Raw genomic sequence first — 16,369 nt, forward strand, 5'->3', positions numbered from 1 at the left:
TTGCGTATTAGAGGCAATTAAAAACATATGAATGGTGCATTAACGGCACCTACTATTGCTCGCAATCTTGACATCCTTTCCCGTACTGTTCAATACACTCTCGCGAACTAACATCGCTCAGATCATTTAACAGCAGCCGGGTGGGCTTTTAGCATTACGCTCTAGTTGTGTACCATTTGCTGTACGCAATTTACGCAACACCGTTTACACTTTCGCTCGTCTGCGGGCATTGGCCGAAGCACATAATGCTGATTGAATCACCGCGATACGGCGAATGCGGTTGCTCAATGCTAATGTCATCCATGCACGCCATCCGTGCCCGTTGGGCGAAGCGAAAGCACCCACGGCGATTTCTCCCAAAAATTGATAGCCTCGTGCGAAGGGACCACGAGCCTTCCTGATCGTGACAAGATTAGCATTCTCCAAAACTGCTACACCAATCGAAGCGTCGAGGCAACATTCCAGCCGAGCAGGTGGAACCGTGGAAGCAAAATTGCACTGTTAAACGTTTGTCTACCAGGGGGTGAAGCGTTTACCGTACGCTTCAAAAGACCCACAGCATTCTTGAGACAGAGTGCAAGAGAGAGAGAGAGAGGATGGAAGGCTGAAAGGGCATGTCGCGGCTACCGTTTTCCCCTTTCAGCACAAACTTGCTTCCTTCCCGTGTTGGGGTGGAGCGGTATTATAAACAAGTGGCAATCTTAATCAATGGATCTGGTAGTTGGAGAGCGTTACAGAGGCAGCAGAAAAGCATTCGCACGAGGAAGGCGCATAAAGGCCACTCGAAGGAAACCGGGGCTGCTAAGGGGTTTCCTTTTCTTATTTTTTGTTCTCACTCTCTCCGTCGTAACATTGACCCAGTTTTAGCAAGCAGTTGGGAGGATGGAATGGGTACGTGTTATTAAAGTTTATTCGCTACAAACAGTATGATAAATCAACTTGCGCGACGTAATAATTGTCGACAGGTTTGAAGTACTTCCCTCATCTCCTAACGAGCCTGCCGGAAGAAAGTGTTGCTCCAATCAGCCTTGAGCTGGCAAAAGCCACATAGCGTGTAAAGTCACTGCTAAAGCGAGCTACATTTTAACACTTTCACTGCGTGCCGGCAATCGTTCGCATCGTGAACCACGGCGGCCATGGTGCGCGAATGTGGATGTCCGCGCGAGTTCGGATCCGAAACTCATCAACTTCCGCCGACCGTGACGCTTACGACGGGGTGGTTTGGGGCTGTCTATGTCAACGAAAAGCAATCTCTTCCATTGCTCGGTGGCTGCCTTCAATGGGCTGGTGGCTTTAGAACATTGTCTGGCCAGAACATTCCAAACATCGCGTGAATGACCGTCGCGGCAGCGTGATGTACATATTCATGAGCTTTTAAGCTGGGAGCAGCGCTGGCGCTGGCTAGCCCGAAAAATGTAAACTTGACCCGCTTTGGTACGGTTTGGCCTGCCGGCGTAGGAATGCATACCGAACGACTCGAGCACAAATGCGGAACGGTGGTAGCAGTCGTTGGTGGTAGCAGCGAGAGGAATGGAACGGAAATGATGTTTGCTTCGTTCGCTAATGAGTCCGAAAGGGAAAAAACGGACCACCCAGCAGGGAAAGCAATTCATTTGTGCCTTACCTTATCGCTAGAACGCAATCATGTTGCATAAGAGTTTAACCAGCACTTGGCGCATTTATTTGGTGGGGCTGATGCGAAAAGGTAAATAAGAAGATATCCCATCGGCCCACGCTCCCACCCGACGCTAACGCTAGACGGCCGGATGTGAAGGGCAGTGCTAGAATGGCCGCGGAGAGAGAGAGAGAGAGAAAGCGAAAAGAAAGTGAGGTCTAACCTTTAAGGTCGCGTTTGATGACCGGACGGAACGAACTGCCACTGTCCTTAACCCAGTTCTGTACCGGTTACCAGCTTTTGGCCAGTGCGGTTCAATTTCAGCAGGGGGTTGCTCTATGTTTGGAGTGCTTTCCATCACCTTACATCAACAATTTGGCTGTGATTTTTTTTTTGTGGGGTGCGGCAAGGAGAAACGGATTGTGTGTAATAATAAGCGCCCGATGCTTCGGACACCGGACGCAATAAGCGGCACGATCGTCATAAGTTTATGTGCACGACCCTCGGCGGGGGCAGGGCGACCGTAATGACGCTCCTGGCCAATGGCCCACTTTTTTCGGGAGTGCTTTTACCCTTTTGCTGGCTCGTGTTGGAGTGGGTGGATGCTATTTGAGTGATGAACGTCGAGAAAGCTCAAACCGTTTCCATTGAATCTGAGGGTTTTGTTTGCCAGCCGTTGTGCGTCTGCAGGTAATAGTTATAAATAAAAGGACCGGATTGAAACAATAAGAAAATATGCTTTTTGTGTAATTGTGTATGGAGTAGTGATGGGAAGAATACAGATTCTGGTCGGAACCGATTCCGGCTAGCTCCAGTTTATTTTGGAATCGATTTTGGATAGTAGGTCCAGAATTTTCCGGAATCTGGGCTCCGGAATTGGAATCGACTTCGGAATCGGCTGCGGATTCAGAATCGGTTCCGAAATTGGAATCAGCTCCGGGATTGGAGTTGACTCTGAAATCAGAATCAATCCCGGAATCGAAGTCGGTTTCCGGATATTCACGAGAATTGGCATTTGGGTCCTATTCAGCTACGATTGTATCGGTAGACGCAAAGAATTCAAATTTACTTGTAAACGATCATTCTCATGAAGATTCCGGGAAAGTTTACGCTTCTTGTTCGTTCCCGATTGTAGCACATCACTACCATTGTCCCGATTGTAGCACATCACTACTTTCGCGGATCGCTACAAATTGTTCGACGGGTCATCGATCGTTTCGTCATCACGCACACCATTAAAAAATGCATTATAAATAAAGCGGCAAAAGCCAAATTCTTCTCTTGTCATTCAAACTCCTCTAGCAAGCAACACGCTTCGCTCATCTCAACAGCAACTCCTTGGCACACACAAGTGGCACAGAACTTCAAGCAAAACCACCCAGCTTGGTACAACAAAAAGCACACAATCGGCTCTTTTCAGAGCCACCGATTCTTTATTAAGAACATCTTAAAAAAAAAAAAAAAAAAAAAAAAAAAAAAAAAAAAAAAAAAAAAAAAAAAAAAAAAAAAAAAAAAAAAAAAAAAACACAACGTAGGGTTCCGTACCAAACACTTCTAAAACATCTAATTTCAGTCTTAGGTCTGACTCTGATTCTGGAGCCAATTTCAATTCCAGAGCCATTGTGGCAATTCTGATTCCGATTTCGAAGCTGATTTCGATTTCTGATTCCTATTCCGGAGTTGATTCTGACTCCGGAGCTGATTCTGACTTCGGAGCCGAATCCGATTTCAGAATCTCAGCTTTAGAATTGGTCCCAAAAATCCAGAGCTCTAGATTAAGCTCCGTAATTGGCTTTGGAATTTACTCCGAAATCGGAATCAGCTCTGGAATTGTTATCAAATCGTGTTCCGATTCCGAGCTCCCACCACTAGCATAGAGTTATCAAAACAAACACTATACATTTATTTATCCGTAAAAATTGCATTGCTCACGGCTCATCAATTGGAGCTAGTACCCTTTAATGGTGAGCAAAAACGAGACGTTAATCATCTGAAGGCACCAGAATGACTGATTGTTGGATTTTAATATCGCACATTGTATATGCTTCCCATATATGAATCCCCAAAGAATGAAATCTTTTTTCATATTTTACCACTCACATTCACGTAGAATTCGTCTTTACATGCAATCCAAAAATTACGACTGTTGAAGCTCGCACTGGAACGAGCTCAAAAAGGGCGACGTGATGGAATAAACGAAACATGCCGAAATTAATTGTATCCTTTTTTCCACCGTGCACACTTGTCAGGTGCGATGCGGCTGTGTCAGTCCCATTCGCACATGAAAAGCAATGGAAAACTTTTCTCTAGCGAAGGCAAATGTAACTGGCGCCGTGTCGGTAGCACGCTCCGGTGCGATGTGCACAGAAAAAATAAAAAATAAAAACACCCAGACACTGACGTGGTTGGGTCTGGTCTTTTTCGTCAACCTGTCGCTTTACCTGCAAATTTCCGTCGTGACGGTCGTGGGACGGAGGGAAACGTAAACTGCCATACACGGGATGGTCTGGAGGAAAAAAGGGCGCTCGAAACAGTTTCCTTCCCCGCCAAACAAACGGGTACATTTATCACTGGCGCCGTTTTTCGGTCCGCATTCCAAGGTTCCAACGGGGCTGTAGGACTCGCAGTAAACCCGGCCAAAAACCCACCCGGCAGCTCACAAAGCGCGTGATGCCGCGTTAAATCGAATAAATCATGCCTCACTCGAGAGTGATTAATTTGTTTGCATTTAAAAAGTGCTAATTTTCTCACCTTCACGGGGTGCCTCAAAAATGTGGATCGCCAAGCATCCGGATGGAGGTTTTTCCGTTCGTCGTCAAGGCCGCCAACCGTGACGGTGGTCGCGAAGATGGGCAGCAACAGCAACAGCAGCAGCAGCAGCCGCATCTTCCCTCCGGTGATTTCACAAAGGAAATGGGGAGTTTCGGCGGGGAGCAGTTTATGCGAGTAATTTTAATTTATTTCATCGTCTGAGCGTCACTCGGGCTTAGAGCTGCACATACACACGCACACACATTCGTGTGGTGGAAAGCGAGCGGCACGCAGGACCGCCGCAGTCTCGAAGGGGCTGGGCTACGTTTTTCCGGCCGATTGCTGAGCAAGCTGCCCTCCGGGGGAGGATTTGGAAGGCAGTAACCGGATGCAGAACTAAAGGAAAGAAACGTTAACACAGTGGGAACTCCCACCAGTAACTTCCTCGGATTGTGTATGTGTGTGTGTGTGTGTGTGTGTGTGACCAGCGCACCAACCCAGCCAAAAGGACCTTAAACCGATAAACCTTCGTCTTATCAAGGATACACGGAATATAAATGGTGATTCATTTTGAGTTATGGTCGCATTATTTGTTGCTCTGGGAAAGGCACTGTGGCCCGAAACGGGAGCAGGGTTACTAGCGAGGGAAAGCGCGCGCAACAGTGGCTCACGAACGGGGTGTTCTTCCACACGACGGCGGCTGGGGTCATCCAAGGCGCGGCATTATCCTTGATTTTGCGGCTACACACCACCAAACTGCTCGTCGTCCGAGCTAGACGACGACGACGACTTGCTCGGCATGACGCGCGTAAGGAAGGTCTTGTTTAATGGCCCGGTGGTAACCACGTGTAACCGTGAATTCAACCCATTCGGTCAGCGGTGGGTCGTGACTGTTTGGGTAAGAAGCAAAAGGAAAACGAATGTGCAGGCATTTCTTAGCACTCGTTCGTACTCATGCTTTGGTTGGCGGTTTATGTGTGTATCGGAGGTTGTTTGACAGGCCAATGAATGTTGGGGAAGATTGTGGAAACATTTCTCAAAATTGATGAATGAAAGAAAATATCATCGAAAAGGTTTCAAGTATTCATTCATGCCCAGAGTGTAGAACAGAACAAATTTCTACCATTTTTTACCTTATCCGCTGACATGTTTTAAATTGTAACACATATAAAAGCTATAATTTCAAAGTTCTCTATTGTAGGGTTTCTCCCACAGTGACTTACAATAACACGGGCCATTACCACCAACCTACCAGCCCGGGCCTCACTAAGCCCTAAACGAACTCCAGAGGATGTAAAAGTAAATAAGAAATGCAATTATCCTTGAGCCGCTACCGGGGCCGAAAGTTGAGCCGAACGCTTACCATTGCGACCCCACTAACCAACCTGCCTTGCAATTGACCTCCACCGGAAGGTTTGGTCGGCCGATTGGTCAGCTCGCGACACGCGCCCGCACGAAGTGGCTTTTTTTCGTTTTTGCTGGCGGATCAACGAGTTGTGTTTGTGTTTGTTTGGTTCGTGATCGTGATTTTGTGGTGTCAAGACCAAGAGCAAACCGTTCGACACGCGGTCGTGATGATAGTGCGGTCAGATTGCTTTGGGTGGTGCGCGAGGTGCAAACTCAATTTTTGGCACCTCCCGGATCAGGGAACGGTCGGCAGTTTAGTATTAATCAGACCGCTGACAGGTTCGGCAGACAGCTTCAGCACGATGTGCTTGCGATAGGCAACACATCCCAGCTCAGTTTATCGTGTGTGTGTGTAGGTGTGTGTGTGTGCGCGTGTTTGTATTATAAGACAACGTGGACGTCTAATCCAAACAAGCAGAATTGCAATTGAACGCCAAAAGCAAATGATGGAAAACGTGTGCACAACAACGTCGCGCTGAAGTTGCTTGAATGCTGAGGAATGCATCGAAAGGATACCAAATTCCTCGCATACTGACAAAGATCAAATATTTGTGACAACTGTTGGCTGGATTCGGGTGGAACTTCTAACGCAGCTTACTGGGGAGCGATAGCAACGATTTGCAACGCTCAGCGCATTCAGATCAACAGCATCATGTACCGCAGCCCACAGCGTTTGTATCGGGTAAGTAGCGAGTGAATTGATTTGAATGTGAACATAAGGAACTGGAGAGGGCAATGATAACAATGAAACAATTGTTGCCCAGGTTGGTTCTAAGAATGCTATCAGTTGGTGTTCGGTTGCATGATTAGAACGATAGTGAATGGAATAATTGTTTAAGCCTTTTAACTTAAGCTGTGGATACGGTAGAACCGGTTAAAATGCACTTAAGTTCTTCATAGATATGGACCTAACTGTTGTTAAATTGTTCGAGGATCTCTGCCGAGAATGTAATCAAACCTTTTGGATTTAGATCCAATTCATATAATATCTGCATCATAATTTCATTCAATCCTTTACGAGGACCAAGTGCGTACGATAGCAATTTTCTGAGTTGTACAGTGATCCTGGACCCAAATTTATTGAACATTCACTAATCTGTATAATCTGTTGGTATCACTGATGCATTTCAGCCTGGTTGTAAACAGTTGAGATACAATGGAGCTGAAATTGAATATTGCTATTGCAGTAAAAGGAATGATAACGAACTAGACATTCATGGGAAGATTGCAAACCATTTCCCATACCAACATTCTCGTCTCTGCTGCTCGCAGATGAATTGCAATTGTACTTTCGTACAAAAATGTGAGGTCTTCTTTGTTCTCGGTCCCCTCTACGCATCGGGTGTTGGAAATTGATGGTTAAAATTTTAATTCGTGCACCTGTTCCTCTACAGTAGCAGTAACCCCCCAGTTCGATGGGCCGTTCAATTCATAACATTCCTCAATTTAAATTGTACTCCTGCACACATCCAGCGGATGTAGGATCCCCGAACAGTAAAATACATGGCGCATGGCGAGGCAGGGGGAAGAAATACCATCATAAATGTACGTTTATGGTACACTGTAGCACTGTAAAACCCTGACCACCCCGATCATTCGTTCAACCCGAATGGGGAATGTGCTTTAAAGAAGAAAAAGAGGTCCACCCACACCCCGCCGTCGAAACCAAATCAAATTTCCATCCCCGTATATGATCGAGTGTAACTGCTTCCGGGCCGGGCAATAAAGACAAATCGACACCCTATGGCATCATCATTTGGCAATCTTTTACGATTACCTTTACGGCTTCTCACATCATGCCGTGGCGCGTCAAGGAAGTCTAGCATCGTCTGAAGGACGGTTCGCTTAAGGGCGCCGTAGTCGGTTTCGCTTTCGTCCGTGGCTTTTTCTGCCATTTTCACACGCCCAACACCAGCGTGCGTACGTGCGTGCATGTGTGGTTGGATGCATAAAAGTCGAAACCATTTATCAAAACCAGAGGACGATCGAAGAAGAGGAAAAAAACGGCCTACAACACTTCCTCTGGTGCACGCATCAATTTACACCACACTTTGAAGTGGGGAATGAATCGGACCGTTTTATTCTCATTGTCATTTCCGCACCGTGCCGGGGGCCCTGGCAATACTTAGCAGCTCGAATGAGCCCGTGTGCGTTTACAGCGCCAGTTTTATGGCCCATCCGAATGGTTTTCGGTCGAAGGAGGTCGAGGATCCTGCCGACACCGTGTGTGTGTGTGTGTGTGTGTGTGTGAACATGTTGCGTTCGTCATGCGATACAATGACGCGTGTGGCGTGCCTCTGTGTGTTCATTGAAAGTGATTATAAAATTGTTATTTCTCCATCGCACAGTGTGCATCGGCTTCAAGGAAGAGAAAACCCTTCGGGTGTAGGCGACGACGGTACGACCGGAGACGCTTATCGCCGCCTTTTATCGCAATGTGTCCTTCTCGTTTGCCCACGCAAGCACACACACACACACACACACACATAAAGACACCTACACGTGATGAAATGCTTTAAAACTTGGCTGGCTGGAATGCTGGTGCCGTCGCCATGGATGGTGAATGGGGCGGTGGATGAGATATTTGCATGTTTTTAATAGCGATTGTGTACTTTTTTGCGCGTTGGTTTTGTTTTTACTATGTTCGCTTGCTTCGAACTGGGAGGAATATCAAATAGGCGAACATGCCTTTTCATCTTACTGCCACACACACACACACACACAGCACACAGCAAAACAAAAAACATGAGCCCTTTGAAACACTCGGGTATTTGTTTTTTACTAAAACGTTAGAAAAATGAACCCTTTTCGTGTGGAAATTAAGCAATTATCATGAGGCAACGCGAGAGGTTTGGTTTGGGTCGGCGAAGGGCTGGTGAAGGTTGTCGGTGCTCAGCCTCCCGTGACGTGAAGGGTTGGAGCTGAGCTTCTGTTTTTTTTTTGGCACTTTACCCTTTTCGAATGCGCCTCTCCAAGGGAAAGGGGTTCCAAAATACTTGGAAGCTTAAAGCTTTCAGCGGCTGGTTTAAATGTTTGAAGTGCAGATAAGTGCCCGGAATGTCGCGTTTGCTGCCAACGTCAGTGATGAAAGAGGGTGACGATTACAGCATGAATATAACATTAAACAGGAGCTTTATTTGGTTTCCGTGCGGATGCTGCCTGTGTTGCAATGTGAATGAATGATAAGAAACGGGGCGCGAGCTTACGAGCGGGAACGGGAAACAGTAGTTTACACAGCTTAGGTTCGTAGCGTCGCTGCGGGCCAAATTGTGAGGAGATTATTTATGTGCGACGGTACTGTGAAGCGGTTGGAAGAGGGAGTGGCGAGAGAATCGTTGTTCACGTTGTTTATTAAAATGCGGGTTTAAAATGTATCGTTTCTGTTGGTGCATAAGGAACAGAGTGTATGAGAAAGTAGACCTACCATTTGCCTGTTTTGAAACCTCTTGCTTAAAGCATTCAAAATAAACACATTTAAAGCATTCCCCACCAATGCCGTTACTCGGTTGTACATCTGGCTGTACATTCTATTGATAACCGCTGATGATTGCGTGTCCCCACCAACACGACGCGTCCCCAAACTGACCGGAAAGCCCATGCACGTCGATCGAAAAATTCCACAAACCCAGTCACATGTCACACTACTGCTCTTTTGTGTACAGGAAACGAAAAAAAGCTCAGCTCCAGCCGCAAAAACCAGGAAACGCTGGGCAGCAGAGAAGCATAATACAGATTCCCTTCTAACCCCTGAATGCGCGTTTCCGTCCCGGGGGCTGGTGGAATGTGTTCCAGGCGGGGGATTTGCCACGAGCCGCCCCATCCAAAAAGCGCTTTATGAAAGGGGACGCGGATGGGGCTGGATTTCCAGCATTTCCGGCCGTGGAACCTTGGTCCAGTTTGACAGTGTCCAGTGTCGGGGATTAAGTGAAGAGTGCGTGCGGTAGAGTGTGTGTGTGTGTAGAAGCAACCTGTTTGATTTATGGCTGTGAGCGGAAGTGCTCCGTGATAAAATGGCCGCGCCGGCAGCATGTGGGTGCGTTGAGATAGCGGATAGTAATAATAGATCGTGGATTACGGGAGGCAAGGATGTGTGCGGCCCGGAGAGGCCGATCGGGAAATCGGAATGAATGAACGATAGCATACTGCCCCCGACCACAACTGACCAATTCGATTGTGAACGGTTAACCTTGAATGCTTGAAATGGCAGAGAGTACACCAAAAAATAGTCCTGGGAATGTTTCACGTACTAACATGTCAGTAGGACACGTCTTACGTGACCATTAGGGATGTGTGACGCTTTTTTTTTTCCACTGATTGGTAGCTCATCGATGTCAGTAAACTGCAGCCGCTCGCAAGAGCATTGGCAAAGTGAACTCTCACGCGGTTCTTCCGGTCATTTTTCAATCAATCGAATCCGTTTAAAGCTCGCTCCGTGTCGCTCTGGAGCCCGTGTATCGAAAAAGGTGAAACGGGTTGGGAAGCACCGGTACACACCACGTACATTCCACGATTGATGTTGGATTGAGCACTTTCATCCTGGCACTTGGCTGGCGCTGTGTTGACCGTTCCAGGAATGCTACCGTGCCTGGCAAACGAGCACGAACTCACGTCGACTCGCGGAAAGCCCGATATTTGCGTACGCCTACGCGAGGATGCAATTTTGCGTAGCATTTAAGACGCACTCCGAGTGAGCGGGCGTTGATGCATCGAGCGTGAGATCACCGTCCGACGTGACGTTCGGCCCGTTCGCTTGGCTTTGACACTTAATCTGCTTTTTTTTGTTGTCGTACATTGTGCGCTGATACTGGGAAATGTTAAGTACATTAAAATCCAGCTAGGCTTACAGAAGACGCTCTCACTGCTCCAACGAGAATGGTACACTGTCACGACCGTCTTGGAAGGCTAAGATGATTGCTAGGGGGTTGTTTCGTGCTGGACCGAATACTCACCCACAGTAGAACAGCTCCGTGTTGACCTTCCGTGTTGCTGGTGGGAAATTGCTCCTCCGGTGGTTGTAACGCCATCCATCTTTTCTCGCCCCAAACGAGGCAAGCCAGAGAGCTTCCTCCCATTACCCGCCCGTTTGCTTGATCTAGGACTCGCATGTGACAGCATAATTGACCTTCGCCTACCTCCCTGATTCAAAGCACTCACCGAACCCCCCCCAGTGTCTAGGTTATTCTTTTAGCTGGACCCAACATTATAAAGATGATAATCGTCGGCAAAAGGCGTGCATGCACACGGTGGCAGCGTTTACTGTGAGGAACGGAATTTTCTCGCATTTCCAGGCAGGGAGGCAGGAAGCAGCAAATCACACACAAACACCCACCGAGGTGGTTTTGTGTCCAGGGGGGGGGGGGGGGGGGGGGGAAGGAAATAAAATGATGAACGGAAACATTCAAATTACCTTTTTGCTCGGGCCGGGGTTTTTGCTCCCGTGGGCAGTTCTGGTAGCCGGGAGCACACCGGACGGAAGGGAATACGGTCAATTATGTGTTTCCCGGCAGCCCAGTAAAGCAGAACGACCGGGGTCGTACCACAGCCGAGGCCGTGAGTTTCCTCCCGCGCCCAGGACGAACGGAATTGGGTCAATGCTACCGAAATGGAATGTGCTGAAGGAGATTTAGATGGCGAGCGTGAGAAGGCGTTCGACCTTTGTAAGGGGGTGTTGAAATGAATCACGAGGGCGTTGAGCGTGATGCTATCTAATGAAGCGTAGTCCTTGAATGGGTCAATAAAAATACATCATACCTGTATACGGTGGAGCGATGCTCACGCCTTCGCGTACCAGGAGAGAAGCTTACGCAAATTGAAGCTACAGAAAATGAGTTGTTGTTAAATGTGAAAGAAAATATGTTTGCAGTGCCACATTTAAACGGAGAGTTAAATATTGTATTGCCTTCCTAGTCTATCTGCATGTTCAACCTACGGGTGATGAATGAGCCTGGCTGGCCTTGACATTTTTGCAAGGATTTGCAAGGAGCTGTTTTTTTTGTCTCTCTCAACCATCGCCAACGGTCACCCTGGCGGCTGTCCGGGATACGGAAGGGATCGATATAATTTTTGGGTTAAAAATCAAACAAGTGCCTGTCAGAGATTCCGTCGCCCAAGAACCGTCAACCGGCCGGTTGAGTTGCTGACGATGCTGAGGCATACCGGCGTCTGGCGGGCATTAGGTACCATTTATTAAACCCGATTCCACAGCCAAAACTGGGAATGGTGGTCCCTGGGGGAGATGGCAGTGCTTCTCTGCAGCGGAATGCCATTCATCATATCGTTTGACACGGGCCGTCGAAGGGAGCAGCACCAAACGGCGGCAGGAAGCGTGCATCGGTTTGCTATAGGGCGGAAGGCGAATATTTTGCTGAAATGAAAAATTATGGCGATTAATCATTTCATTGCCCGGTTACTTACAGCGTACCGCCAGTGTGTGCGTTGCAGAAGCGCTCACAATCCTGTGGTTAGAAATTTGCATTTATAGGATATCTTTTAGTTTACGTATTTTGTTTATACGTACCCTCTGAGTACATATAAATCGGTATCATGTGTGCATTAAAGTTGGAGGAGAATGTGTTAAAATTAAATCCTGTTTTATAAGTGTTTAAAATCACAAATAATGATGTTGAGAACATCTTTCGACGAACTTTTAATTGGCCGATTGCTAACAACGTCTTAGATTCGATGCTTCATTATCCACCGTTGACTCAACTCCACAAAACTAGAAATTAGTTTATTATGCTGGAATTTCGCAATCGGGTGCTCTGAAAAACTCTGTTTAACATTCCATTTACCCACCATTTCACCCTCAAACTGGTTAAGCGTTTATCGGAATTAGACGTTTCTGCTGACATCGTATTCAATTTTCGCCACCGACCTCGTTGGCATAACTAACCCGGGCTAACTTCCGCATTCATCCACCTTCGAACGACGTACCCTCTTGCAACCTTGGCACGTTTTGGTTGCCTATCATTTTACCGTGGCGTAAACGATTTACAAGGCCATCATTAGCACGTTTCGAGCTGTATCGGGGAATTTCACCAGCCCAACCGAGCGTGGTACTATCGCACCTGAAGCCCGGGTGATACTGCTCTACGTAGGAACAGAGCGCGTGTCCTTCCGTCCTATCCACAAATAATGGGAGAGAAATTACCTCCAAAATTGAAGCGTCCAAATTTATTCCACTACTCCCATTTGCTTCGCACTCGGCTGTTTGCTGTTTTCCAATCGAACACAAGACGGTTGACATTTCTATCAACGGCGCCGGCAAGATGTGAACAAAACAAGTTCGAAAATAAACGACCAGGAGAACTATTTTCACTTTGTCGAGTAAGTATTAGACGTAGCAAATTCAATTGTTTATTGAGTTCCTATTTCAGATTTAGAAGTACTTGCATTAGTCAGTGTTTGAACAAGCGCTCTAAAGGCCTATTAAAAGAGATTTCGACTCAATATAGTCAATTTTTCAAACTCTTACTAGACTCCTTCCGAAGAGTAAATAGACTAGCTCTCTTGACACTCAAAGCTACACACTTACACAGCCCAAGAGCCAACGCTTACTGGCAGTTAGCACAAACTGGTGGTTGGATCGGAAACATTAACCACCAATGGTTTGGTTTGCTGCTGTCTGCCTTCTCTGTGTTGCTGCCTCGCCAGAAAGCCCAACCTACCGGACAGTAACATCCGCTCGACCTCAACCTGAATCTGGCACGGAAGAGCCGAAGGAAACCTCATTCCGATTTCCGTGCGCTGTGAGCCGTAACCCCTGGCAATTGCAAAACCCATGCGGAGCTCAAAACAGCTCAGCATGCCTGCGCTGTAGTTTACATCGCAGAGCTGGATGCACTGTTGAATCTCTGCGATCGGATATTTGTTTTATCGTTCGTTAAACATTGGAGTACATTGGAGTCCACAGCAGCCAAATAATTCGAAAAGGCAAAATGCTACCCAAAGCTGCACCCAGTGCGGTCGAGTACGGTATTGGAGCAACACACACACCTCGGAACCTATGGAGCCGAGTGGCTAGCGGTGAACGTGTTGTTATGGTAAAAGGCAACCCAGCATGTCCCGGTCTTCAACCCAACCGTTTGGGAGCTTGAGTGAGAGATTAATGTCCAGGTTTGTCACATTTTTCATTGGTCCGTAGGATGCAAATAGAGCGTCCCCGTGGCACTCTGCATGACGCTGGTTCAGTGCAGTGCAGTCTCACCTCAATTCCGCAGTAATGTTTATCAAATGTGGCAGATAGCAGATAGCGTGCATTCCAAATCCGCAGAGAGCGTTGGAAAAACGGGCACAAAACCCAGTTTTCTAAACCTTCTTATAGTATTGGTGCTGTGCGTGAAATGCACCCCATTTGAATAATACTGTATGGCTTTGGTAGCTTTTAGGAAAGACTGACGGGCATGCAAGCAGCAGAATTCTTAAATGTTACTTCATTAATAAAAATCAACTTTTTTTACAATTTGCTCTCGCCGCTCGTCCGAAGCATGTCTGATAGCCAGGCAATTGTGTCATACGCATGACCGCACACAACGATAGCGCGATAACTGTCAGTGGTGCGCACGATTGTATGCAATGATTGGGAAAGCAATTAAAAGTAACAATGGATAGTGATTGCTGTTTGGCAATTTCGATCGATGCACTCGCTTCAAAGAAGTGAACGATTTCGAACGAACGTGTCATTATCACGATATGAAAGTTTCGTAGCAGGCGGAAGGTAATGGAGCCCATTATTCAGCAATGATATGCTGGCAAAACATATTTGTCAACTGGAAATGTTGTTTGATGAGAAAGAGTTCTGCTTGTAATTGCTTGGTTGTTTTAATTTATGTCAGTTAATCAGAAAGCCACTGAAAGCCAAGCCCACACGTAGTGGTACAGGCAGGCCTTGACCGACAACGGTTGTTGAGCCAAAAGAAGAAGCTAAGCAGAAAATGTTCAGAAGCGAAATAGGCTCCGGGTGCAAGGTTCTGAAAAGCTTGCAAGTTTGTGTGTGTTTTTTTTTTTTTAAATACAGTAAGCTTGTTTGGTGGTACTTGTGCCTTCATTGAAGAATGATTGTTGACTTATGTGTCGATCAATAAGTCTATAGAGCCTAGCTGAGGATTCATAGAATCAAACACAATAAAAACATCATTCACCGAGCACCGTCCCGTAATCTTTATAACGCTTCACATCATCATCGTGGCCACTTCATCGCAGCAGCTAAAGCTGAATGACCAAGAAGCTAAAGTTAACGCAGCGATCCCGTCACCGTCTCATGTTGCTATATTTATCTCGGGCCCGTTGCGCCCGGGTTCACTGCAACGGGTCACAACAGGCAGAAATAATTTATTCTACCTTCCATCACCTTCAACGGATGGAAAGCTCCATTAAGCGTTCATCGCCCGCTTGGAGCTGGAGCTGGTGTCGTCCGCCAAAGGGCTGCATGGTCCGAATGTCGGGCGGATTTTTCATGGTCAGGTCCGCTCGATAGTTGTGGCTGCGTGTGTGTGTGTGTGTGGTGAGTGTAGTACCTTTTTTGTTCTGGCCACTCACTAATGGGCCACACACGCGCGCACACACTCCCGGAGAGCACCGAGGGTCCGAAATGGACGGGGGAAGCGCTTGGTGTGTTGCCTGGCTACCCAGTGTTTGGACCAGGCTGACCAACAAAACGGACGCGCAGGTGACCGCGTTTTCACGCGCCTTCTCCCGAGCGGCCCGGACGAACAAAGCGGGCAATCGGGTGGGAGTGAAAGTTGGCGAGAGCTTCACGCGAGTTTCTAAGCAGGTGGTAAAGCAGAGAGAGGAAGGCACAAGCCCTGTCCCAGAAAAGCATCCCAACGCAAGCCAGCATTAAAATGCAATTTACACTACGTTCAAGTAATTTTCGCAAACATATTTACACGTCGTTTTGTAGGAAAACGGCGAAACCGTCTCTTTGCTTTGCATACAAAACGGACGAAGTGAACATCACCCCTTTTCGGGCAAGGTGGATGTCGTAGTGGAAAAGGTGTAGAGGTTTCGCGTTGGAAGCAAAGGTGCAGTGCGCGGGGTGCTTTCATTAAAGCAATGCTGACTTACTGGATGTTGTGTAGCACAGTGCCGCAGTGTGTGTGTGTAACCAGATTCCAGTGGGACCAGCGCGGCGCCGGGTGTTGCGAATGAGATTATGCAAATATTTTTCCCCATCCTCCCTCCCTCGACCACAAAATTTCCTTTGCGAAAAGTCTTGCATTCATTGCCAGTTGCCAGTTAAGGTCTTCCGCGTACCACTCCCAGGCGCCTGTCACGCAGTAACGGTGGGCCAAAGCTTTGGAGGACTTTTTCAATCATGCGTTTGAGTAGGTGTGGGTAAATCAAAACACACTCTTACACGCACTTGTCAATCCTGTCACACCTGTGTGTGCTGAAGTGTCGGTATGCAGAGGGCTCTTGCAAGGGGCCATGGGGCTCACGGTCTCAGTTGGAGCAGCAACCATTTTCCTTGAACGCTTCCGTAAAAAACACACCCCACACACACACCTCTCAATGGCAAAGGCTTCCGGGGCAAGTTTTCCGCTTTCATCGATGACTGGTGCTGGTTGGTTGGGCACCGGTTGGGGGCTACCCCAT

General features: G+C 47.4%; 1 protein-coding gene across 1 annotated transcript in view; it reads left to right on the forward strand.

Annotated features, from left to right (window-relative positions):
* Positions 1-6,017: 6,017 nt before the first annotated feature.
* LOC11175612 (ankyrin repeat domain-containing protein 12) overlaps positions 6,018-16,369 on the forward strand; it is a 36,703-nt gene continuing 26,351 nt past the window's right edge. Inside the window, exon 1 of the mRNA XM_061645302.1 lies at positions 6,018-6,455. Within this exon, the coding sequence (XP_061501286.1) occupies positions 6,426-6,455 (30 nt within the window). The 5' untranslated portion in view covers positions 6,018-6,425. The remainder of the gene's footprint in view (positions 6,456-16,369) is intronic.

The sequence above is a fragment of the Anopheles gambiae genome, chromosome 2 (genome assembly GCF_943734735.2).
Source record: "Anopheles gambiae chromosome 2, idAnoGambNW_F1_1, whole genome shotgun sequence".
Taxonomy (NCBI): Eukaryota; Metazoa; Arthropoda; class Insecta; order Diptera; family Culicidae; genus Anopheles; species Anopheles gambiae.